The 24,877-nt window shown below is 35.9% G+C and overlaps 2 protein-coding genes across 6 annotated transcripts in view; one reads left to right on the top strand and one right to left on the bottom strand.

Moving 5' to 3' along the window:
• Positions 1-24,877, top strand: part of NR3C1 (nuclear receptor subfamily 3 group C member 1) — a 121,614-nt gene that overhangs the window by 28,691 nt on the left and 68,046 nt on the right. The gene's annotated exons all lie outside the window — the stretch shown is intronic.
• LOC121497505 (c-Myc-binding protein-like) lies at positions 15,762-17,667 on the bottom strand. Its single transcript, XM_041767207.1, is given in 2 exon segments — positions 15,762-17,182; positions 17,184-17,667. Coding segments are annotated over 2 exon segments (312 nt in total). The 5' UTR covers positions 17,247-17,667; the 3' UTR covers positions 15,762-16,933.

The following is a 24,877-nucleotide window of genomic DNA, read 5'->3' as shown; positions in this document are numbered from 1 at the left end:
TTGCCTTTCCGTGTAATGGAGGATGTCCACGTAATGCAAAAAAAAAAAAACAACCAACCATTCTATTTTTAAAGACTACTACAGAATCTAAAGATTTTCCCCTTTTTTGGCCTTCGGTCAATTAGAGACTCATTTAGTGATCAGAGTAGGACTCTTAAAAATAGAGAAACAGAAGATTCTAAATTTTTCTATTAATAGCCTACCATGCCTTGCACTTGACTTTTGGTTCAGCTGTGCTCTATAGAATCCGTGGACAAACTCTAATAGCTTTATTCTGAATGGTTACTCCTCTAGCATCATATGGCCTTCACTATCACATATTAAGCTTCCGAGCATTTATAGGTTCCTGTTGCTTTGCTTTTGTATAGACCTAATTTCACTTTCTTTAAACTTTAGATTTCCTTTCCTTCCTACTCTTTTATTGAATTCTTGAGAGTCAGTAAGAACTTCCAGGTGGGAATTTTTGAGCTTCTGCATTGTCATGAAACTGTTCAGATAATTAGGTGTTTGAGTAGGGGTGCGTCCAGTAACAGCCTAAAGCCAGACCAGTACAGCCTCAGCTAAATGCCAGTCATTGCTAAAGCCTGAGAGAGTTCCTGTGTTATAATACACGGATCTGTAGCCAGTGTTCTTCATATATTGGCTTCATGTCTCAAGACTCCCTTCCCTAAATATACAGCTGAGGAAATTCAAGTTATCATTCTGCCCCAGAACAGAGACTCTCAAAAATAATTTATCCTCTCACGTTAAGTAAAGTTGGCCAAATAATAATGGCATATTTATAATTAGTGGATTTTGAGAAGAAAGATGATAGTGCACATTTTTCCTCAGAGTTAACATTTTCAGGCCTTTAAGAAACAAAAATTCAGTAGGCTCCTGCCAGTGGCTGTGCAAGGGGTACCATCTTTGGCACCTGGCTGCCAGCCCAAGGTGACAACAAGTCAGCTAAAAAGAGTAAGCTTAGTAAGTTGACAGCATTCTTTTTTTTTTTTTTTAATTTTATTTAATTTTATTCATGAGAGACACACACAGAGAAGCAGGCTCCATGCAGGGAGCCCAATGTGGGACTCCATCCCGAGACCGCAGGATCACAACCCGAGCCAATGGCAGATGCTCAACCACTGAGCCACCCAGGCGTCCCAAGTTGACAGCATTATCAATGTGTTTCAGAGCTACTTGGAAATCTTACTTTTAAATAGATACCAGAAACGATCTTTTTATGGGTTGAGGATAAAAGGATTTGAGGGACTACTGTTAGGAAGATCCTTTGAACTGCTTCAGTATTGTAATAAACTGTAGAGCCAGGTTCCATCTCCGTGTTATCTTCCATGAATTTTTAATTTTGATCATTAAAAAAAACATTAAAATGCATCCTTTATTAGGTAAATATAAATTGTATTACAAATTATTTTTTGATCCTCTAATCTGGTGAAATACTTACAGCAAATATAAAATTATCCCTATTTTTGGGATGAGAAAACAAGTCCAGAGAGATTAAGTGACTTGGATGTTAATTCAGTAGAAACAGGATTTGAAACTAGGTCATGACTTCTGAGTCTGTGCTTTTTCCCCACTAAGGTGCTTTTCTGCTTTACAGAATTATACACATGAATATATTCTCCTGTTTTTCAGAAGTGCATCTGTTCTGTAAATTAACGCATTTCTGCCCATGTTCATGGTTTACAAACACCTTCATCCATGAACAGCTGCCTTAGAAAGCTTTTGTGAACACATTTTAATCACATCTTTCAAAGAAGAATAAAAGAACTAGTAATTAGTCAGGTTCCAGTTCTAGGGAAAAGATTAGAAAAGACGCACAAGTACCAGTATGCTCACAGCTTTCTTACTGTTACACATATATTGTGTAGAGCAACTCCAGCAAGCAACACACATGACCTTATATTTCCAAGCCACTTCTGAAGTTTTTTATCTCCAGTGACTGGATGTAAAGGTACAACAGGAAGGAGATCTCTACAAAAGAAACCTCCTTAAAACAGGTTCTGAAAACACTGTGATGACATTTGAATTTCCCAAAACCCTCATCTCCAATATGGCTAAGTCTTTTCAGAAAACAAATTTATTTGAATTGCAAGGTCTTAAAGATGTCTTAAAATTGGCGACGTTAAAGGTACACTCTAAACTTGAGACTGATTCTTGAAACACACCTTCATCATCTTATTTCATATTGTCAAAATGCAGGAGGAATTACAACTTTAATAAGTTTAGAGTATTTATGATTTTATATGATGGGTTATTTTTTTCCCATTTAATAGATAAACTTCACCTTAGAACAGGGTTTTTCAACCTCAGCACTATTGACATTTTGAACTGAGCAATTCTGGGATGTTCTGTTCATCGTGGGATTGTTTAGCAACATCCTTGGCAATCATTAATCTTTCTGTCTCTATGGATTTGTTTATTCTGGATATTTCATATAAATGGTATACAATTTGTGGCCTTTGTGTCTGGATCCTTTCAGTGTACACGTCTTCAAGGTTCTTCTATGTTGTTGCATTTATCAGTGCTTATTCCTTTTTTGACTCAATGATATTTCATTGTATGAATATACCACATTTTTTTAAGCCACTCATCAGCTGATGAACAATTAGGTCGTTTCCCCTTCCTAGCTATTGTGAGTAATGCTGTTATGAACGTTCGTGTACCATTTTTTATGCAGGTATACCTAGGAGGGAAACTGCTGGGTCAGATGGTAAACCCTCTGCTTAACCTTTTGAGATACTGCCAAACTGTTTTACATAGTGGTTGAACCATTTGTCAGTCCCATCAACAATGTGTGAGAATTTCAGTTTTTCCATGTCCTTGCCCATACTTGATATTGTCTGTCTTTTTTTATAACAGCCATGTGAGTGTGGATATCTCATGGTTTTGATTTGCATTTCCCAAATGACTGCTAATATTGAGCATCTTTTCATGGGCTTCCTGGCCATTGGTATATCTTTGAAGAAATGTCTTTTCAAACCCTTTGCTCATTTTTTAATTGGGCTTCTCTTTTCCATTATTGTTTGTAGGAGTTCTTTATATGTCCGGGATTCTAAACCCTTACCAGAGAAGATTTACAGATGCTTTGTCCCATTCTGAGGGTTGTATTCTCACTTTCTAGTGTCATGTGACTCACAAAGGTTTTTAATTTTAATGAAGTCCCATTTATCTTCTTTGATTGCTTATGGTTTTGGTATCATAGCCCTAGCAATATTTAAAAAGCTGCCTAATTCCTTGCCACAGATTTTTACCTATTTTTCCATATAAGAATTTTTTTAAAGATTTATTTTTTAGAGAGTAAGAGCACAAGCAGGGGGAAGGGCAGAAGGAGAGAGAGACAAACCGACTCTGCCCTGAGCACAGAGCCCAATACAGGGCTCCATCCCAGGACCCTGGGATCATGACCTTAGCCAGAGTCAAGAGTTGGACTCTTAATTGACAAAGCCATCCCAGCGCCCCTTATGTCTGAGAATTTTCAAGTTTAAGTTCTTGTGTTTCAGTTGTTGATCCATTTTGAGTTAATTTTTGTATGCAGTGAGAGGCAAAGGTCAAACTTTATTCTTTTGCTTGTATATAGCTGGTTGTCCTAGCCCCATTTGCTGAAAAGATAATTCTGTTACATTGAATGATTTCAGTACCGTCATTGAAATCAATTGCCCATAGTGGATGAGTTTGTTTCTGGGCTTTCACTTTTGTTCCATTGGTATATATGTCTAATCTTAGGCCATTAACCACACTGTTTTGATTACTGTATTTTTGTACTATATTTTGAAATTGGGAAGTGTCAGTCTTTCCAACTTTGTTTTTTTCCCAATTATTTCAGCTATTCTGTGTTCCTTGCAAATCCATATGAATGTTAGGTTCGGCTTGTCTTTTTCTGGAAAATGGCAGTTGGAGTTTTGTTATGGATTGGATTGAATCTGTAGATCATTTTGGGAAGTATTGCAGTCTTAACACTAAGTCTTCCAGTTTATAGAAACAGGATTTCTTTCCATTTGTGTACATCTTTAATTTCATTCAACAATGTTTTGTAGTTTCCAGTATACAAGTTTTGTACTTCTTTGGTTAAATTTATTCCTAAATAAACAGTTATTTTAATAAATTTTATTGTGTTCTTTTTGAAGCTATTAAGAATTTTTCTGAATTTCATTTTCAGTTCACTACAACTGCACAGTAGTACAACTTTTTTTTTTTAAACTGGTTTTTGTGTTTTTATTTTGTATTCTTCAACTGCTGAACTCATTTGTTAGCCTAAATAAAGGTTTTTGTTTGTTTGTTTGTTTGTTTTGGTAGATGCCTCAGAATTTTCCATATATAAGGTCTTTTCATCTGCAAATATAGTTTTGCTTTTTTGTTTTTAATCTGGATTTTTTTTTTTACTTCTATTTCCTGTCTGATTGTCCTAGCTAGAACCCCCCAGTATAATGTTGAATAGAAGTGATAAGAGTGAGCATACTTGTATTGGTCCTGATCTTAGGGGGAAAACTTTGAGTTTAAGTATGTTGTTAGCTGTGGGTTTTTTATAGACGTCCATATTTTTCATAGATGTCCTTATTAGATTGAAAATGTTCCCTTTTCCTTGTTGGTTAGTGTTTTTATTGTGAAAAGATATTGGATTTTGTCAAATGCTTTTTCTTCATCACTGACATGATCATGTCATTTTTTACTTTCATTCTATTGATATAGTTTATTACATTAATTGATTTTCATGCCTCGAACAAACCTTATATTCCTGGGATTAGTCTCACTTGCTCAGGGTTTATAATCATTTGTGTATACTTTTAAGATTCAGTTTGCCAGTATTTTGTTGAGGATTTTTGCATTTATCCTCCTAAGGGATATTGGCCAGTAGTTTTGTGATACTTTTGTCTGGCTTTGATATCAGAATAATCCTGGCTTCAGACTGTTAGAAAGTGTTAAAAATGTTGCCTCTCCTGGTTTTTTTGGAAGAGTTTGTAAAGGATTATTGTTAATTCTTCTTAAATATTTGGTAGAATTCACCAGCTAAGCCATCTGGGTTTTGTTGGAACGTTTTTGATCATTAAATTAATGTCTTTGCTTTTTATAGGTCTCTTAAATTTTTTAATTTTTTTGAGACTGTTTTGGTAGTTTGTGTATTTTCTAGTAATGTATCCATTTCATCAGTGTTATCTAATTGGTTTGTTCAGTATTTTTCTTTGTAATCTTTTTTATTCCTATAGGATTAGTAGTGATGTTCAGACTTTCATTTATGATTTTGTTAATTTAAGTCTGCTTTCTGTTTTTTTACCAATGTAGCTAAAGTTGTGTTGATTTCTAATGAAGCATCTTTGGACTTTCTCAATCTTCTCTATCTTTCTCTTATCTATTTTATTTATTTCTACTCTAGTCTTTATTATTTCCTTCCTTACTCTTGTTTTGGATTTGGCTTGCTCTTCTTCTGGTTTTTTAAGGTGCAAGATAAAGTTACTGATTTGAATTAGACATCTACAACTATAAATCTTCCTCTATAAATGCCCTGCTTTCACTGCATCCTATAATGTTTGGTATGTGGTAATTTTATTTTCATTTGTCTCATGGCATTTGCTAATTTACCTGTGATAATTTTTCTTTAATCCATTGGTTATTTTGTAGTGTTAATTTTGGTTTGTTGGTAAATTTTCCAAATATTCTTCTGTTACTAATTTCTAACTTTATTCCATTGTGTCAGAGAACATACTTTATATGACTTAAGCCTTTAAAATTCTTTCTGATCTGTTTTATGGCCTACTATATTGTCCTATGACATGTTCAACGTGCACTTGAGAAGAATGAATATTCATATTTTGTTAGGCAGAGTGTTTGATAGATGTATCTTAGATCTATTTGGTATATGGTGGTGGTCATGTTTTTCTGTGTCCTTGCTGATTATCTAGTTATATTATTGAAAATGGAGTATTAAAATCTCCAACTAATATTATTGGATTATTTCTCTTTAATTCTCTTAGTTTTTGCTTCATATATTTTGGGGTTTTATTGTTAGGTACATATATGTTTATATCTGTTATTCACATCTTTATTGTTATATGGTGTCTTTTTTTCCTCTGGGAACAATTTTTATGTAGCCTATTTCATCTGTTATTAATATGGCTACTCTAGCCCTCTTTTGTGTACTGTTCTTTTCCCATCATTTAACTTTCAATCTATTTGTGTCTCAATCTAAGATAAGTCTCTGTAGATTGCATGTTGTTGGATCATGTTTTCTTTAATCCGTTCTGCCAATCTCTGCCTTTTTTTTTTTTTTTTAAAGATTTATTTATCTTTTAGAGTGTGTATGTACATGAGCTGGGGAAGGGACAGAAGGAAGAGAGAAAATCTCAAGCAGATCCCCACTGAGCACAGAGTCTGACTGGCCTCAGTACCACAACTGTGAGCTGAAACCAAGATGGTCAACTGACTGAGCCACCCAGGCACCCCTAATCTCTGCCTTTTTTAATTGGAGAGTTTAATCCATTGATATGTAATTATTGATAAGGTGGACTTGTGACATTTTGCTGTTTGTTTTCTTTATGTTGTATCTTTTTTGTTGTTAAATTCCTCCATTACTACCTTCTTTTGTGTTAAGTAGATGTTGTCTGTGTAACAATTATAATTCCCTTGTCATTTCTTTTAACATATTTCTTGAATTATTTTTTTACTGTTTGCCCTTAAGATTACATTACCATATTAACTAATAAGGATACTCTAGTTTGCATTAATACCAACTTAATTTCAGTAGTTTACAGAAACATCCCTCTGCATCTCCTTTTCCTCCCTTTTATGCTATTATTGTTTCAGACTTCCTTTATATACGTTGTACCCTAGCCATCTAGATTTATAATTATTGCTCACAAATTATTTTATGAATCACATGGGGAAAAAGCTGAAAACAAAGGATACATTTATACTGTCTCACAAGTTTACTTAAGTAGTAACCTCTCCTGGTGTTATTTTTTCATGTGAAGTTGTTACCATCTAGTATAATTTCATTTCAGCCTGGAAGACTCCCATTAGCATCTGTTGGAGGGTGGGTTTGATAGAAATGAACTGCCTCAGTTGGTTTTTTTTTAAGTGGTAATGTTCACTACTTACTATAGAGCTTGAACTCACAACCCTGAGATAAGATATGAGCTGAGTTCAGCTGTTGGCTGCTTAACCAGCTGAGCCACCCAGGCACTCCCTGCCTCAGTTTTTGTCATCTGGAAATGCATTACTTTTTCCTTCATCTTTAAAGGATTGTGTTGCCAGGTATAGAATTCTTGGTTGACATTTAGTTCTTTAGGCACTCTGAATATGTCATTCTAGTTTGATTATGATATATCTAGGCTTGGAATTTTTTGAGTCTCTCCCATTGAGGTTTGTGGGTTTCCTGGATTTTTTTTAAATTAAATTGGTTATATTTTTGGCCATTATTTGTTGACATATTTTTGCTGCCTCCTTCTCTCCTTCTCCTGTGACTACCATTATGCACATGTTGGTATATTTGATGGTATTCCATAGGTATCTGTTACTCTGTTTGGCTTTTTGTTCCTGGTCTTTTTTCTTTCAGGTCTTTCAACTAAATAATTGACTTCTCTTAAGGTTTGCTGCCTGCTTACCTCTCATGTTGAGCCTCTTCAGTGAATTTTTCATTTACAAAGTTATTGTACTTTTCCATCTTTGTGGTTCAATTTTAGACTATCTTTATTAATCTCAACCTGATGAGACTTTATTTTTGACTTTGCTTTAATTGTTTAGATGTAGTTTACTATATGTCACTATGAACACATTTATAATACCTGATTTTAAGTCTGTCAAGAAAGTCCAACATCTAGGCTTCTTCTAGGAGTTCCTATTCTTTTTTCCTGTGGATATGCCGTACTTTTAAAAAAAAATTTCTTTGTGTATCTTATACATTCTTTGTTGAAAACTGAACATTTGAAATACTAAGACTGAAGCAACTCTGGGAATCAGATTTTCTCCTATGAAGTGTGTGTTGTTGGGTGTTACAGAATGTTGTTTGTTTTGTGACTTTTCTGAACTGATTCTATAAAGCTTGTATTCTTTGTCCATGTGGACTGTGAAGCTCTGTTGCATTGGCTTAGTGGTCAGCTAAGGATTACACAGAGATTTTTATTAAATAGCTGGAAGCAAAAAAAAATCATCCCACCTTTGCTCGGGCTCCGTGTGCAGGTCTTCAGCTCTCATCCCTGCAGTTGGCAGCTTTGCCTAAGGCTTTACTTTTCAACTTAGTAGAACTTTAGTGTCAATAGGAGGTGAAAACCTCATGCCTTATCAGATCTTTCCAGAGCATATGTGCAGCTCTAGTCAGGCCTGTGGCCTTCCAAGTTCCCAGGAATATGTGAGACTTTTTCAAACCTCCAGCCTTTCTTCCTAACCATTTTGATTAGTCTGCTGTTTGCCCCCAACTGTACTAATATCCATCACCTCAGGCTGCAACACACTAAGGTATTATCATGAATGTTTTCAACAAATTACTTCCTTCCCCTCAATCCCCTAACTCCAAAAGTATAACATTTTTAGCACTAGGCCAGTTTTGAGTTAGGCAGAGGAAAGGCAGTCTTTTTGAGGTAGTCTTCCAGGGACCCATAGTTAATTATGGTTGTTTATAAGTGAGTTTCATTCTGCTAGCTCTGGTATTAGGAATGGGGGCAATTATTTTCATAGCCACTGCAGAGCCTGGAGAGCAGGGGTTGGGACTGGGTAAGTTAAAACACTACAAAGTTCACTATTCTTACCAAGAATCAATGTATGTGTGGGGGGTGAGGGATGGAATAACACTCTGGGTTGCTGCAAGCCTTTGGTTAATTTTTAGAGTTCAGAAAAAGTTGGTTCTGACAGTTTTTACCTTTCTCTTTGCTCTTATGGAGGCATGGAGTCTAGAGTTGCTTACTCCACCATTTTTGCTGACTTCACTCTCTTATGTTAAAAGCATTTTTGTAAAATCCAAATGTTTTCTTTTTAAAGTCTCTCCAGCTCTGAATAATGAAAAAGACTACTATGGCCCTTTAGTTTGGAAAATGAATTCATATTGGCCAAAATCCAGCACTAGAGCTCTGGCAAACTATCTGAACTTCAGAATTCATTCAGTCTTATGTATTGTCTAATTACAGGTGGTCTTGAATTGTCATACATTCAACTTTGGAACAAAGGAGGGTTTTTCTGTAGAGAAGTTGTGCTTGTTTGAGAAGTGTATATTGATGCTGTAGCCACAAAAAAAATTTTTAATGGGAAATCTAGAACTTTCTTACAGCAGCTGACAGACGTTTCAAGTCACTGTGTGGTGGTACTTAACTGCCAGCCAACATTTTGAGTCATAGTACATCATTATCTGGATGCTGGCATTTGAGCAGCTCATTATTTTATTACAGCGTATTTCAGACAACTCTGAAGAGCCGTTAGGAACTTCAGTGGTAACGTAGGGAGGTGGAGTCAAGCATAGAGAAATCTTCCCAGCTTTTAGTATATACCTGATTTCCCGTGATGTTTTTCTATGAAGAAAGAGTTCTATGGTTTAAAAAATACTTCAAATGCTACTTATTATATTGTGTTGAATTTTTATGTTTTTCTTCTGGGAAATGGATTTAAAGTAAAAAATTATGGTACTGATAGAGGGATAACAATCTTGGGTTTCTATATTTAATAAGATAAGGACATCAATAGAAATGTGAGTATGCACCAATCAATTTTGGCCTCACCTTTATGCTCCCGTACACTTAGGTGGAATGTTTGTTCATTAATAAATGGGAAAAAATCAGAGAATCTCTGTGAAGTACAGAAATATATCGCTAAATATTGAGTCTTGAGAATTAAATACAAATAGGGATTCTGTAATATATTTTAACTCTCTTAGGATAGAGCATTCCACCATTCCCCTTGTAAAATGTAAGTCTCCTCACTCACCAAAGATGATTTTTAAGAATATGTCTTGTATAGCAGTAGGGAATGCCTATATTTATCACTAAATCAAGAACTCTCCATTGTCTAGGAAATAATTTATAGAAAAGTTCTGCTAATTAACCTTTCATTTCCTTTCCTTTTATTATGCTATTAAAATTTAACACCTTTTAGTTATGCTGTAATCCAGAGCAAGGTTTTAATCCAGTGAAGTTAATTCCTGTATTGCTGCTCCCTGTTTGGTCTTCTGTCATTCAGCAATGATTCCTAATTAGATTATTAAAACTAGCTTAATCTAACAATCAAAAAGGAAATTGCTTAAGTTTAGAAAAACAGCCTTGGGGATCCCTGGGTGGCGCAGCGGTTTGGCGCCTGCCTTTGGCCCAGGGCGCGATCCTGGAGACCCGGGATCGAATCCCACATCAGGCTCCCGGTGCATGGAGCCTGCTTCTCCCTCTGCCTGTGTCTCTGCCTCTCTCTCTCTCTGTGACTATCATAAATAAATTTAAAAAAAAAAAAAAAAGAAAAACAGCCTTGAATCATTTTCAAACTAATATCCAGTAGACGCTCCAGTTGCTGTAATTTTGCTCAGTGCAGAAGTGTCCTGTAACATTATTTTACCTCATCCCTGTTCTTTCTTCTGTGGGACATTTTTATTCAGTTTAAATTGTACTCAGCATGCAGTAAGTCTTGTGTGCTCTACTTGTTTTTTTTTTCACTGGATAGAATCAAAACAAAACTTTTAAGGTTTCCTTACAACAGTAGCTGTCAATTTATAGTGGAGACAACAGAACAGAGCTAGGCTGTGTGCTTACGTGTATTTAACTGGGAAGTCATTCTGCTTACTATTTATCAGTTACTTTACAGGAGTCCCTTAATGAGAGAACAGAAACCATAGTAACGTCAGTAGGTGGAGCAATGTCATTAATGTTTCATTAAATGATGTAGGTGAGACAAAGCCTCATTATCAGTTTTGGCATCTGTGTGATAAAACATCCATATTCCTTTTTCTTATATTAATGTTCCTTTTATGTGGCAGTAGAAAATTATAAATTAGGCTTATGTTAACTAGTAAAGAAAGATAAGAATCTTTGAATATCCCAAATATTTTGTTTTTAAATAATTTAACAGTTGTCTAGTAATATATTCCTTTAGTAATGTAATTGATAAGCTTGAAAATTTCTTTCTCTTCTAAATTACCATCTCAAATTTTATAGGTCTTTTAAAGCTGATTCAAGTCCTTTCTGAAACATAACAGGCATCGCTTATGAATTTGTTTATAGATATATTTATTTGAGACAGAGAAAGAGCGTGCTTGCACACCTCGGGGGAGGGGCAGAGGGAGAGAGAAACCTAAGCTGACTCTGCACTGAGCTCTGAGCTTGAGGTCAGGCTCAATCTCACCACCCTGAGATTCCGACCTGAGCCAAAACCAAGAGTCAGATGCTTAACCAACTGTGCCACTCAGTCACCCCATGAACTTTTTTTTTTAAAAAAAAAGCTTAATAGTACATAAACTTTCAGAGAATATCTCTTAAATATCTCTCAAAACTGAATCATATACAAGAAACTAGAAGTAGTTTTAACTAAATTTATAGATTGTGGTAGAGATTAGAAGTCATGCATTTAGTGTATCTTAAAATTTTGATCAAATATTATGTGAAAAACAGTTTAGATGATTATTTTTTAATCATGTCTATGGATAGATGTGCTTTTTCCCCCCTCAATGTAGGAACTTTTCTTTATGCCAAAGTATGGCTTTTAAACTTTTAATTATCATACAGGGTAAGGTGAAAACACAAAATGTAAATCAAACTATACATTCATTTATGCTTTTTCTATAGAATATTTAGGACTTAAATCTTTAGTTTTGAAAGTTAGAAATGGGTTTGTTTTCTTCAAAAGAAATAAAAGCTTGATTTTTTAAAAAGATTATATTATTTGAGAGAGATTGAGAGAGAGAGAGAGAGAAGCAGACTCTCTACTGAACAAGGAGCCTGACCCAGGGCTCAATCCCAGGCCTATGGGATCATGACCTGAGCTGAAGGCAGCCACTTAACTGACTGAGCCACTCAGGTGCCCCAAAAGCTTGATTTTTTAAAAAATCCAAATGGAGGAAGCAATTGTGTATTTTAGAACATTTCTCCTTTAGCAGTCTTGACTCTGTACCCTGTGGCATATTCCTTATGAAAGACACTCAATTCAGAATTTCTAAGTGGCAAGAATCATTACTTTGGGAAGTAAAAGGAGAAAGCTATTGTTGAGGAAGGTGAAGAAAATTCTAAGGCAGTAATGGACAGAATAAGCAAAAATCTAGATAGAGGCCCACTGTAGGTAGGTACAGAGAACATACTTGTTAATGAATGAATGAACTTGGCATATTGAGGGACACTAGGAAAACATACTTTTACAAGAAAGCCAGTTGCTGTAAGAAATTGGTGAGAGCTAATGTTAGGGTCCAGATTTAGATGGGCCTTATTAAAGTTTGGGCTTTATTTTTAGGAGAAGATTTGACAGAAATTTGGAAATGAAGCTTGGGACTGATAATGGGGATGAAGTGAGGGTTTAGGGCAGTGGTTTCCAAACTTTGTTGAAAATACAAAGTTTGGTAAGCCTGACATTTCCAATTTCAGTTTTACTGGTTTCATCAAAACTTTACTGATTTCACCTATTGCTTCCTGTACAGATTAATATTGTAAATATGAATTTATAAGATACACTTTCTTAGTATAATATCACTTCTACCTGTTTTATAGAAGGCCAGGTGGTTCTCCATAAGCCCTAATCCTTCACAAGAAAAGATTTTGCTGGTAAGGGGTTAAAAACACCTGGAAGAAATGGAATAGAGTAGACTAAAACTTGAGGTGAAGAGAACTGTTAGGTGACCCTTGTGGTCAGAATTCTTTGCCAACATTTACACAATAGAATTCCTTCCATAAACATTTAATGGTATCAGATATTAGAGGATTGTAATGGCTGAAGTGTTCACAGGATGGCATCATATTCATGACTCATGATCAAAATGACATTAAGGCTCTTCCTCTTCAGAATTAATGATTTACTTATATGGAATGCTTGATGTTAAAGTCAATGTCCCCAAACCTTTGTTTCTTTCTCTTTTCTTTTACTTAAAAAAAATTAATTCAATTAGCCAACATAAAGTACATCATTAGTTTCAGATGTAGAGTTCAGTGATTCATCATTCACCCAGGGCTCATCACATCACCCAGTTACCCCATCCCCCCACCCACTTACCCCTCCAGCAACCCTCAGTTTGTTTCCTATAGTTAAGAGTCTCTTACAGTTTGTTTCCTTCTCTGATTTCTTCCCATTCAGTTTTCCCTCCCTTTCCCTATGGTCTTCTGTGCTGTTTCTTATATTCCACATATGAGTGAAACCATATGATAATTGTCTTTCTCTGATTTATTTCTCTCAGCATAATACTCTCCAGTTCCAATCATGTTGATGCAAATGGTAGGTATTCATTCTTTCTGATGGCTGAATTGTGTATCTATCTATCTATATATATAGATACACAGTGGAATATTTTATACATATATCACATCTTCTTTATCCATTCATCTCCCTTTGTTTCTTTCTTGTATCCTCTTGGCCCTTATTCACTGCTGAGATAACCTGGGTCTTGCGGAATATGATTAAGAAAAACATCTTTGGTGGAGAGTTCCCTATATAGTCAGTGTTAAATAATGATGACTTTTGGAAAATGGCAGCAAAAGTTTTGAAAGGATGTGTAAATACAAAAGAACAAAACAACACTTATAAATATGTTTTGTTTATTGGGGTAGGGAATGGAAAGAGTTGCTGGTAAAAGAGGATATCACAGAGAAGAGATGCCTACCTTGTAGCCCCATGTAGCCAAATCCCAACATCCTTTACTGAAAAATAAATATCCTATTCAGTAGCATGCAATAACCTAAAGATCAAGACATCTTAACTGTTTTCAGATGAAAGAACTGTTCATTTTGCTTGAGCAAATATTTTTTCAGGAAAATAATCTGCTTGGGGCGCCTGGGTGGCTTGGTTGGTTAAGCATCCCACTCTTGATTTGGGCTCAGATAATAGTCTTGAGGTCATGAGAGGGAGCTCAGTTGTGGAGTCTACTTAAGATTCTCTTTCTTTCGCCCTCTTCCCCTTACCCACCAGCTTGCATGCTCTCTCTTAAGAAAGAAAGAAAAGAAAAGAAAGTATCTGCTTTTTTCTTGTTTACCTCAGGTTTTTTGGTTAACTATTAACCAAAATTTCAGAGCTAGTTTGAGTTCTAGAAGTCTAACAACTATATAAGGGATGGTCAGGAATGGGAGAAAGATGAGAGGATTTCTTTAGGAATAGAAATACCAAATTAAAGTGAGACAGTGAAATTCTAAAGATGTATATTTTTCAGTGAGAGCAACTAACATATTACCATAGAATTTTCTTTTTTATTGAGTGCTCAAAATGCCATTTTGAAGTTATTTCTCAGAAAACTTAAAATACTTGAGGAGGGGAAAAAAGAGGGGAAAAGAGTGCATGGCATTCCCTTATTTGTAGTTCATGATATCTGCTTACATTGCCTTTCCTCAGTTCACCTACAAGCTGAAGATTACAGAATGCTTAAATTTTTTTTCTTTCTTTTTTTTTTTTCTTGGAGGTATAGTTGACATACAATATGCAGTTAGTTTCAGGTGTATATCATACTAATTCAGTATTTTTAGGCATTATAAAATGATCCCCATAATAAGTCTAGTTACTCTCACTACATAACATTACAATATTATTGACTGTATTCCCTCTGCCATACCTTTCATCCCTGTGATTTATTTATGAAGCCTGTATTTCCCATTCCCCTTCATGCATTCTGCCCATCTCCTGTCCCATGCCTCTGCCAGACATCAGTTGTCTGTATTTATGCATATTTTTCTACTTTTTGTTTGTTTTGTTTTTTAGATTCCCCATATTAGTGAAATCATACAGTATATTCTTGCTTTTTCATAAATTAATTTACCATATTTGTGTGAGTTTATTTCTGGGCTCTCTGTTCTGCTTTATAGATTTATGTCTGTTTTTTGTGCTATTACCATACTATTTGAATTACTACAGCTGTGTAGTATAGTTTGAAATCAGGAGCATTATTCCTCCACATTGTTTTGTTCTTGTTGAAGTTTCAGAGACAAAGAGAGCGTGTGGGGGCACAAGGGGAAGGGGCAGAGAACACCTCAAGCAGACACCCCAGTGAGTATGGAGCCTGTTGCAGGGCTCAATCTCATAACCCTGAGATCATGACCTGAGCCAAAATCAAGAGTGGGATGTTTAACCGCCTGAGCCACCTAGGCGCCCCTCCACCTTGTTCTTCCTAAAATTGTTTACACTATTCAGGGTCTTTGTGGTTCCATATAAGTTTTAGGATTCTTTGTTGCAGTTATGTGAAACATGCCATTGGTATTTTGATGGTGATTGCATTGAATCTGTAGGTTGCTTTGACTGGTATGGACATTTTAATAGTATTCTTCTGATCCATGAGTACAGTAAATTATTTATTTGTGTTGTCTTCAATTTTTTAATCACTCTCTTATTAGAGTTTTCAGTGTACAGGTCTTTCACCTTCTTGGTTAAGTTTATTCCTATGTATTTTATTCTTTTTAACGTAATTATAAATAGGGTTTTCTTAATTTCTTTTTCCAAAAGCTTCTTATTGGTGTTTAGAAACACAACCAATTCCTCTTTGTTAATTTTGTATGCTGGGACTTTATTGAATTCATTTATTAGTTCTGATGGTTCTTTAGAGTTATCTCTATATAGTATCATGTTATCTGCAAATATTGACAGTTTTACTTCTTCCTTTCAATTTGTTTTTTTTTTTTTCAAGAATATAGTGCTTTACCATTGACAGATCTTTCACATACATTCCATTTGACCCTCACAACAACCCTGTGAGGTAGGCAGCACTGATATTATTCTCACTTTAACAGATGAGGAAAGTGACTCTCAGAGCAGTTAACTGAAGTGCCCAAGGTTCTATAGTTAGTGAAGAATTTGTATTAATATCAGTCTTTGGCCTAAAAATTCAGCACCCAACCTCCCCTCATACCTGCCCTACCTACTTCACAGGGATAATGAAGATAAAATGAATTCAAGGCTAGAAAAATACTTTGAGGGGAAAAAAAGCACTATATAATTATACCCGCAAACTATAATTCTCCACGATATATGGCTCATTCCCTTCTTATCCCAGCTTGTGCGTGAACCCAGAAATTTATATTGCCTCAGTTCTGTGCTCAATCAATTAAGCAACTAAGTAATACAGGGGAACAGTGTGATCCTGTTTGAAGGTATATAAATTACAATCAGGGTACTGCTAGTATAGCAAATTGAAAAACAACATAGGCCAATGTGCAGCTGGAACCCACTGAAGCACAGAGCAAAGCAAGGCAACATTATCAGATAGGGCATGATTGCATAGAAGGAAACGTGGTGTCAGAGTTCAAACTGGCACACACATGGTTATCTAAGGCAAAGTGGTGGCAAAGAAGAGTTATTTGTTCCACATTATATAAACAAGAGTACGATATTCATGGGAACCCGTGCAAAAGCATCTTCTGTCACACAGATCTCTCCAGCTGCCTACAGAGGATATAAACAACAGTGTCCTCTTCATTTTAAGGAATGACTGTACCTGTGCTCACATCCTGCACTAAACCAAGGAACAGCTCCATGCTGAACTTCTTGGCCTATATACAACCAGTACCATCATTCCTAGTCAGACTAATAACAATGTCCTTTAAGATAATGAATTAGATGGCTGTGTTTAGATTTTTTTTCAGGATTCACTGTGGATTCTCCTGCTTTTAAGACCCAAAGAAAGTTATATTGAGTTTTTATTGGTGATTCTAAGTATATGTGTTTATAACAGTTAAAGTGTGATAGGTGAATTCAACATATTAAAAGAGTTCTAGAGCATCTGTTCAGAAAAGATTATATACTATACAAACTATTCAAGTCATACAAAACCATTTTTTCAGTGTCTTTTCAACTGAGAAGAATCCTATTCAGCACGCTTCTCCTCCTGAGGTGGTTCATACTGAGCAAGCTTTGTTTTCAGTTTTTTATTTTCTTCTACAATAGCTTCATATTTTTCTTTCATTTCTGCCAATTCTAGGCGAAGCAGCTCTATTTCTGGATTTTCTGGGGTAGCAGCTCCTAAGTGATGCTTTAAGAAATCCAAAGCACTATTAGGTTTCTCTGGTTCTTCATATAAGGCTACCAATACCTTGGTCAGCGTGTCCAGCACCCCCCGACTTCTCCAAGTACCTCCGGAACTGCTCGCGCTTCGAGTCGGCGGCTTTGTAATGGGCCATAGTGACAGCGGCAGCGGCGTAGCTGGCGCCCGAGACCGTGGCTGGCGGGCTCCGAGCCGCACTGCCTTCCTTTTCAATTTGGATGCCTTTTCTTTCTTTTTATTGCCTACTTGCTATAACTAGGACTTCCATTAGTATACTGAATAAAAGTGGAGAGAGGGGGCATCTTTGCCTTTTCTTGATCTTAGAGGGAAAACTTTCCGCATTCTATTAAGATGTCAGCTGATAGACAAATACCTTTATTATGGTGGGGTATGTTGCTTCTATACTCACCTTGTTGAGCTTTTAATCTAAATGGATGTTGAATTTTGTCAGATGCATTTTGTCCATCTATTGAGATGATCATATGATTTTTCTTAGTTTTATTAATGTGCAAATCACTGTTTGATTTGCAGATGTTGAATCTGTATCCCTGGAATAAATCCCACTTTATTATCTTGTATGATCCTTTTAATGTATTGTTGAATTTGGTTTATAATATTGTGTTGACCATTTAAATATTTTAATTGAAGAATTTTCATTTAATAAGTAGAATGAGCATCTTTTGATTTTCTTCAGGTTCAGACTTCTAATGCTTTGATGCTCCATTTTGTATAGAATAGTTTTATTAAACTAATGAAATGGTGTTTTTCATTTTTGTATTTTTCATTGGTTAAAATCAAAATAAGTTAGAAAAAGTTAGAAACTTGAGAAATGGAACTATTCCTATAATAATTATTAAAGAGTAATAGTTAAAATTTGACAATAATTATTATGAACCTGTTAAATTTGAATATCCTTTGTCAGTGGTATGCATAATCTTACTCTCAAGCTATCATTGTGTTCACGAATCAACCTACTTTCCCATAGCAAATGCTCTAGGAATCCATTACACATATAAAATAAAACTTTCAACTTATTTCATGCATAGTTGATTATTTTTTCCCTTTGGATTCAGAAGTGACTGAGAAAGTGAGGAAGTACTACTGCTGCTTCAGCATTATTTTGAAATCCTGTTTACAAACCATATAATTGCCAAGGCCATGAGTCTGGCACCTCTCCAGCTATTAACTATTGTAACAAAGATATAATTTTATTTTTGTTACTTACTGAATGAAGTCTAAACCTCAGACCCTAGTATGATCTTAGAAACAACATGCCCTTTGACCTGTGCCTACTCCCAGTACTTTCTGTGTATATTCTTTTTTGTTTGAGCCTCCTATAAAAGAAGGCTAAGTATGTCATACTGAATTTGTTACCTGCCCCCCCAACCAGAAAATATTTGGAATGTAGTATATGATAATTTATTATTTTATTTTGATAGAATTTGCACATGATCTTTTTTGAAGAAATAGGAATTATGAGAAATACACAAAAGTAAAATACATAGCAGTAGTAGTATTATAGGACCAAACATTGCAGCCACTGGACATAGTATACTTAAAACGGGGTTGGGGGTGAGGGAAACAATCCAGATGTGTGGCTTAAAAAGTAGTTCTCATTTGTAGGGCCCTTTGAGCTGAGGTCTGTTGAAAATTCATGTTAGCAAAGGAAGACAGATTCTGTTTTAAAAGTAAAAAATAGGGCTGATTTCATTTTGGGGACTTGTCACCAGGTGGTTTGCAGGCAGGTCCCCCCCCTCCCCTCCCCGGCTACAGAGACATGCCACAGCTGTGGGGACTTTGCACAGCCAGGCTAGAGCTCAAGGTGTCCACTTCATACTTGAGGATTTCTTTATTAGCTCTTAAGTAATGCCATACAGTTTTATAAGGTTAGATTGCTTGAAATCATCTGTTTGCGTTCCAGATTCCAATAAAATCAGTATTGTTATTGGTAAAATATAATGCTGCTTGTTTTGTTTCTTAGGATCAAGTTGATGTTGATGAGAAAATCTGAGATGATCTCTTTTTATGTCTTTTACTCATTTGAACCCTCCTTGAACACACCGATGGGAGATAGGCTCTGAACTTTCCCAAGCAACTGATGCCAGCAATGGCATGTCACTTAGAAAGACATTTAGGGAACAGCTATAGGAGACAAGTTTGGCCGTGAGAAAACAGTTTCTTACTAGTTTTCCTTGAGCTGGTCCATGTGGGTGGGAAGAGGCCCAAGGGCAAATCAGCAAACGTGACTTCTGGGGCCAGTCCTGGAATCACTTACTTGAATTGTCGTTTCTCATACCTATTTCTCTCTTGATACTCAGAGTTCACTTTTTCTGTTTTCTATTCCTCTGGACATTCTGTTTCTTTTACCGTTCTCAGTTTTTATGCTAAATATTGTTCATTTAAAGGTTTCAGTCTAATTTAAAGTTAAAATCCATTTTAAGGCAGACATTGTGGCCTTTAAAAGTTACATTAAGAACGCACTTAAAATGATCAGAAGACACTACCCATGCCACTGATGAATTATTATTTTTCAGATTGGCTGTTGAAAGATAATTATGTGGAGTTAAAAGTGCTGAGGTTATGGAAACTGGATTGGGATATTTGGGAGCAGAATTAAAAATAATACCTCTAAGAATTTAATAAAGCTTATAAACTTCTCTTTCTCTGTTGTTCTGTCTTGAAAAGACCCCCTAACTCTGGCTGAAGGCACTTTTTCTCTGTGGTGTGATTGGTGGACAGGGAGTAAACAACTTACTGTAAATGGGCGTTGTGCCAGCTGGCGTCAAGTAAGTTTAGGCTTGTGATTCGCAGTCAGGGTTCAGAAAATGCCTTTTAACTTGTTCATTTCCGTTTCTTTTAAACATGGAGAAAAGGCACAACTGTACTCACTTATTAAGTGCTGCAGAAGATCTTTTCAGGCTTACAGAATCTTGTCACTACCCCCAGAAGTTACTAGTACTGTTACATTGGCTCTGCTGTCCCTCTCCTGTAATAATGACAGTTTTTAAAAGACAGTTTTAATAAAAGGAGTCTTTCAAACTGGCCTGCTGTCACCTTGTCTGATTTATTTGGCATTATATTTGGGATTTCCGCTGACATACTTCCACAGTATTTACTCTGTCCGATACTATTTGCAGGGAGAATGTTATATAATATAAAAACTTAATTATTTTTATTTTTTTATTTCTATAAGATAAACAGAAATCTTAGAAAATATCTTGTCTCTAAAAGTGTATTATGTCCAAAGCATTTGTTTGGAGCTGGTGACTCATTGAACCACCTAACCCAGCTGAATGTCATCCCTGCATGAAAAGTGGACGCTGCCAAACTCTGTACAACTTTTTATTGAAAAACTGGCCAAGACCTAATGGTGGTTTTGAGTATTCTGTTATATTGTATTCACAACTCGAATGCCTGTGCTTATTTTTTTATTAAGATTAGAACAGTTATGTGGAATCCAGTTGCTAATTGGAAGGTTGCTAAAAGATTTTTGAGGATTTTTTTACTTGTAAATTTTATGAAGAAGGGAATTTTGTCCAAATTAAAATTCATCTGATAAATTAAAACACTAGGGTTTGTCCGAGTGGCTCATTCAGTTAAGTATCCCAGTCTTGAATTCAGTTTCATAATTTCTGTTTGGAAATTATGGGTCATAATTTCAGAGTTGTGAGATTGAGCCCCACTTGGGCTCCACGCTGGACTGGGCACGGAGCCTGCTTAGGATTCTTTCTCTTTCCTTCTGCTCCTCCCCCCCCCCCCCCCCCCCCCCCCCCCCGTGCATGCACATGCTTGCACACGTTCTCCCTTTAAAAAAACAACACAGAACACTAAAAGGTTAGAAAAATATTTTGTTTTTTACAGTAAAACTATATACTATCACTTGAGAATACAGTAATATAGTAGTTTATGTCTTTGACCTTTATATGCCTTTTCATATCTGAAAGTCTCTCAGGGCAAGGTTTACCTGCATGATGTAAAAATCTGATTTTTATTAAGACAAAGTAGTAAGTTTTCTTTAGATGAAAAAGACATTTATTGAGTTGATATATATTTCCCTTTATAAGATGACTTAAATCCTTGTCTGTCCTTTCGGTGAATTTAAAACCGCAAGTCCAAAACAGAAAGATGTTTGATTTTCGATAGCCCATGCTTCTTTCATTGTTAAAATATGAAAATAATTTTTGTGTGTACAGTATATTTTAGTGACCCTTTCCATTTTGATCCCTGGATCAGGGTTTTTAAGCTTTCTTGGGCCATGAAAGTAGTTGAATTTCTCCTCAAGAAAAAAACCTCACAAAGCACACATACTTGCAGTATTTTAATGTTATTATTGAGGAACTCCTTGGACCTATTTCAAGTTAATACATCCTATGGTTCTGTCTACATTGCAGACAGAATAAATCCTAGAAAGTTTAGGTTTGAACATCTCTATTTTTGCCAGTGTTGAAGGAACTAAAATAATGCGAAACTCCTTTCTTCTTGAAAGCTAGAAAAGCAAGTCAAAACTGGGATTAGCGTTTGCCATTTCAGACAATGATACTTTACCCAATTTAAAATATAGCAGTGGGTTAAAAATCAGGGCAGGTGATGATGTAAACAGTACTAAGAAATTGGCTTTTATCTCTAAAAATTATCTATGGCAGTTTACCAAAAACAAAACAAAACAAAAACATGTATCTTTGAATTAAACTAAACAATTAGCAACAACAGAGGCTCCAAACAGAAATTATGTTATATCCCCCAAGTATGTAACATGTAAATTGTGTGTTCTGTCCCCTTGGATTGCTGCAAAGACTGTGATGAGTGAAAAATGGATCCTATAAGCTAATCAACACATCAGAATATCTGGGAAGTTCTATTAATTGTAAGCACCACTGCACTCGGACCAGCCTATCTGGGAAGTTCTATGGCTTCTTCCAGGCTTACGAATCAGAATTTGGAGACCTGGAATTGGTTATCTGTATTTTGATAAAGACCTCCAAATACTTCATGTCTTCTGAGAACAATTGGTAATATTATAGCTGTGAACATTATAGAAGTACTCTGTCACATTTAGATATGAATAATATTTTGTGGCTGAAAATTAAACACAGCACATAAAAAAAGATAAGTACCTATTATAGGGCCAGGGGTCAGTCACTTTGGCATCTGACCCCTGGGTTCGGTTTGTTCATGATCTCAGGAGTTGTGAGGTCTCAGGAGTTGTGAGGTATTGGGCTCCATGCTCAGTGAGGAGTCTGCTACAGATTCTCTCCCTCCCCCTCTGCCCCTCCTCCCAACTTGTGCACATGTGCATGTGGGCACTCTCTTTAAAAGTGAATAAATCTTTAAAAAAATACATATTATAGAAGATGTTGAGATTTCAGCAATATGAATGAAAATGGTTTTTTTCTAATTAAGAAAATTCTTTTTTTTTTTATAATTGAAGTATAGTTGATGCAATGTTACATTAATTTCAGGTAGTTATACTATGTTCACCACAAGTGCAGCTACCAGTTGTCACCACTATTACAATATTATCAACTACATTCCCTGTGCTATACCTTTCATCCCCATGGTTTATCCATTCCATAACTGGAAATCTCTACCTCCTACTCCCCCTTCACCCATTTTGCCCATCCCCAATTCTTCTGGGAACCATCTGTTGTCTATTCATGGGTCTATCGCTGCTTTTTTGTTTATTGCTCTTGTTTTTTAGATGCCACATGTAAGTGAAATCATATATTTGTCTTCCTCTATCTGATGTATTTCACTTAGCTAATACTCTCTAGGTCTCGCCATGTAGTTGCAAATGGCAAGACCTCATTCTTTTTCAAGGCTGAGTTTTATTCTGGGGTGCATGTTTGTGTATACACATCTTCCCTATTCATCTATTGATGGGTGCATAGGTTACTTCCATATTTAGCTATTGTAAATAATGCTGTAGTAAACATAGAGCTGCATATATCTTATCAAATTAGTGTTTTTGTTTTCTTTGGGTAAATAGCCAGTAGTGGAATTACTGGACCATATGATAATTCTGTTTTTAGTGTTTTGAAGAAAATGGTTGTACCAATTTACATTCCACCAACAGTGCACAAGGGTTCTCTTTCTCTGCATCCTCACCAGTACTTGTTTCTTTGTGATGCTAGCTAGCCATTCTGACTGGTGTATCCTACCACCTCATTATGGTTTGGATATGTATTTCCCTGATGATTAGTGATGCTGAGCACTTTCGTGTTTCTTTTGGCAATTTGTATGTCATCTTTGGAAGAATGCCTATTCAGGTTCTCTGCCCATTTTTTAAACAAAATTAAAAAAAAAAATTTTTAAGTAGGTTCCATATCCAAAGTGGGGCTTAAACTCCTGACCCTGAGATCAAGAGTCACATGCTCTACCCACTGAGCCAGCTATTTGGTTTTGGTGTGTGTGTGTGTGTGTGTGTGTGTGTGCGCGCGCTAAGTTGTGGAGGTTATTTATATATTTTGGATATAAACCCCTTACCAGGTATATCATTTGTGAATATCTTCTCCCACTCAATAGGTTGCCTTTTCTTTTTGTTGACTGTTTCTTTCTCTGTGCAAAAGCATTTTATTTTGGTTTAGTCCCAATAGTTTATTTTTTGCTTTTGTTTCCCTTGCCTATGGAGACCTACATAGAAAAATGTTCCTAAGGCCTATGTCAGATTATTGCCTTGTTTTCTTCTAGGAGTTTTATGGTTTCAGGTCTTACATTTAGGTCTTTAATCTGTTTTGAGTTTATTTTTATATATGGTGTGAGAAAGTGGTCCAGCTTCATTCTTTTGCATGTAGCTCTCCAGCTTTCCCAGCACCATTTATTGAAGAGACTGTCTTTTCCCCATTGTACACTCTTGCCTCACTTGTCATAAGTTAATTAACCATGTAAATATGGGTTTATTTCTGGTCTCTTTGTACTGTTCCATTGAGCCCACTGATTTTTGAAGTATCCAGAGTTTTAAGTCCTAATGATTTTAAAAGCTCCTGAAGTTGAGCCTCACCTCACTGGTTTTGAAAGCCAGATATAGGGACTCTTCTTTCAGTGGAAGGTCCCTGGTGCTGGGGGTGCCTGGTATGGGGTTTGAACCTCGTGCTTCTCCATGATATGCTATTCCTCCCAGCTGTGGTTAGTCTTGCCAGGGCTTTGGTTCCCAACCATATCCCAGTTCTCCTACTCTTTTCTACATGGCCTCTTCTCTTCAATTAGCTGTGGGAGGTCGGTTCTGGCAGTCACAGGTCGTTTTCAGAGTTGGCTGCATATATGTAGCTGTTACCTGGTATGTCTGTGGGATAAGGTGAGCTCAGGAGTCTCTCCTCTGCCATTTTTCTTGAACACACTCTATGTCTTTGGATTGGAGCATTCAGACCTTTTACATTTAAAGTACATATTGATAGCCATGTACTTTACTGCCTGGTTGTTTTTGTAAAATGTTCTCTGTTCTTTCCTCTTCTCTTGCTCTCTTATGATTGGTGAGTTTCTTCAATGTTATACTTGGCTTCCTTTCTCCTTATTTTTTGTGTATCTATTATAGGTTTTTGGTTTCTGTTTGCCACAAAGTTCATATATAACATCCTAAGTACATAGTAGTCTATGTTAAGATGATGGTCATTTAGGTTTGAACACATTCTAAAAGAAATTCATTTTTGCTCCCACATTTTATGTATATATTGTCATATTTTATAACTTTTTATTTTGAGTATCCTTGACTACTTTTTTCTAGATACAATTGATTTTACTACTTTTGTCTTTTAACCCTCCTACTAGCATTAT

This window comes from Vulpes lagopus, chromosome 8 (assembly GCF_018345385.1).
Source record: "Vulpes lagopus strain Blue_001 chromosome 8, ASM1834538v1, whole genome shotgun sequence".
Classification (NCBI taxonomy): domain Eukaryota; kingdom Metazoa; phylum Chordata; class Mammalia; order Carnivora; family Canidae; genus Vulpes; species Vulpes lagopus.
This window is presented reverse-complemented; position numbering and strand designations above follow the sequence as displayed.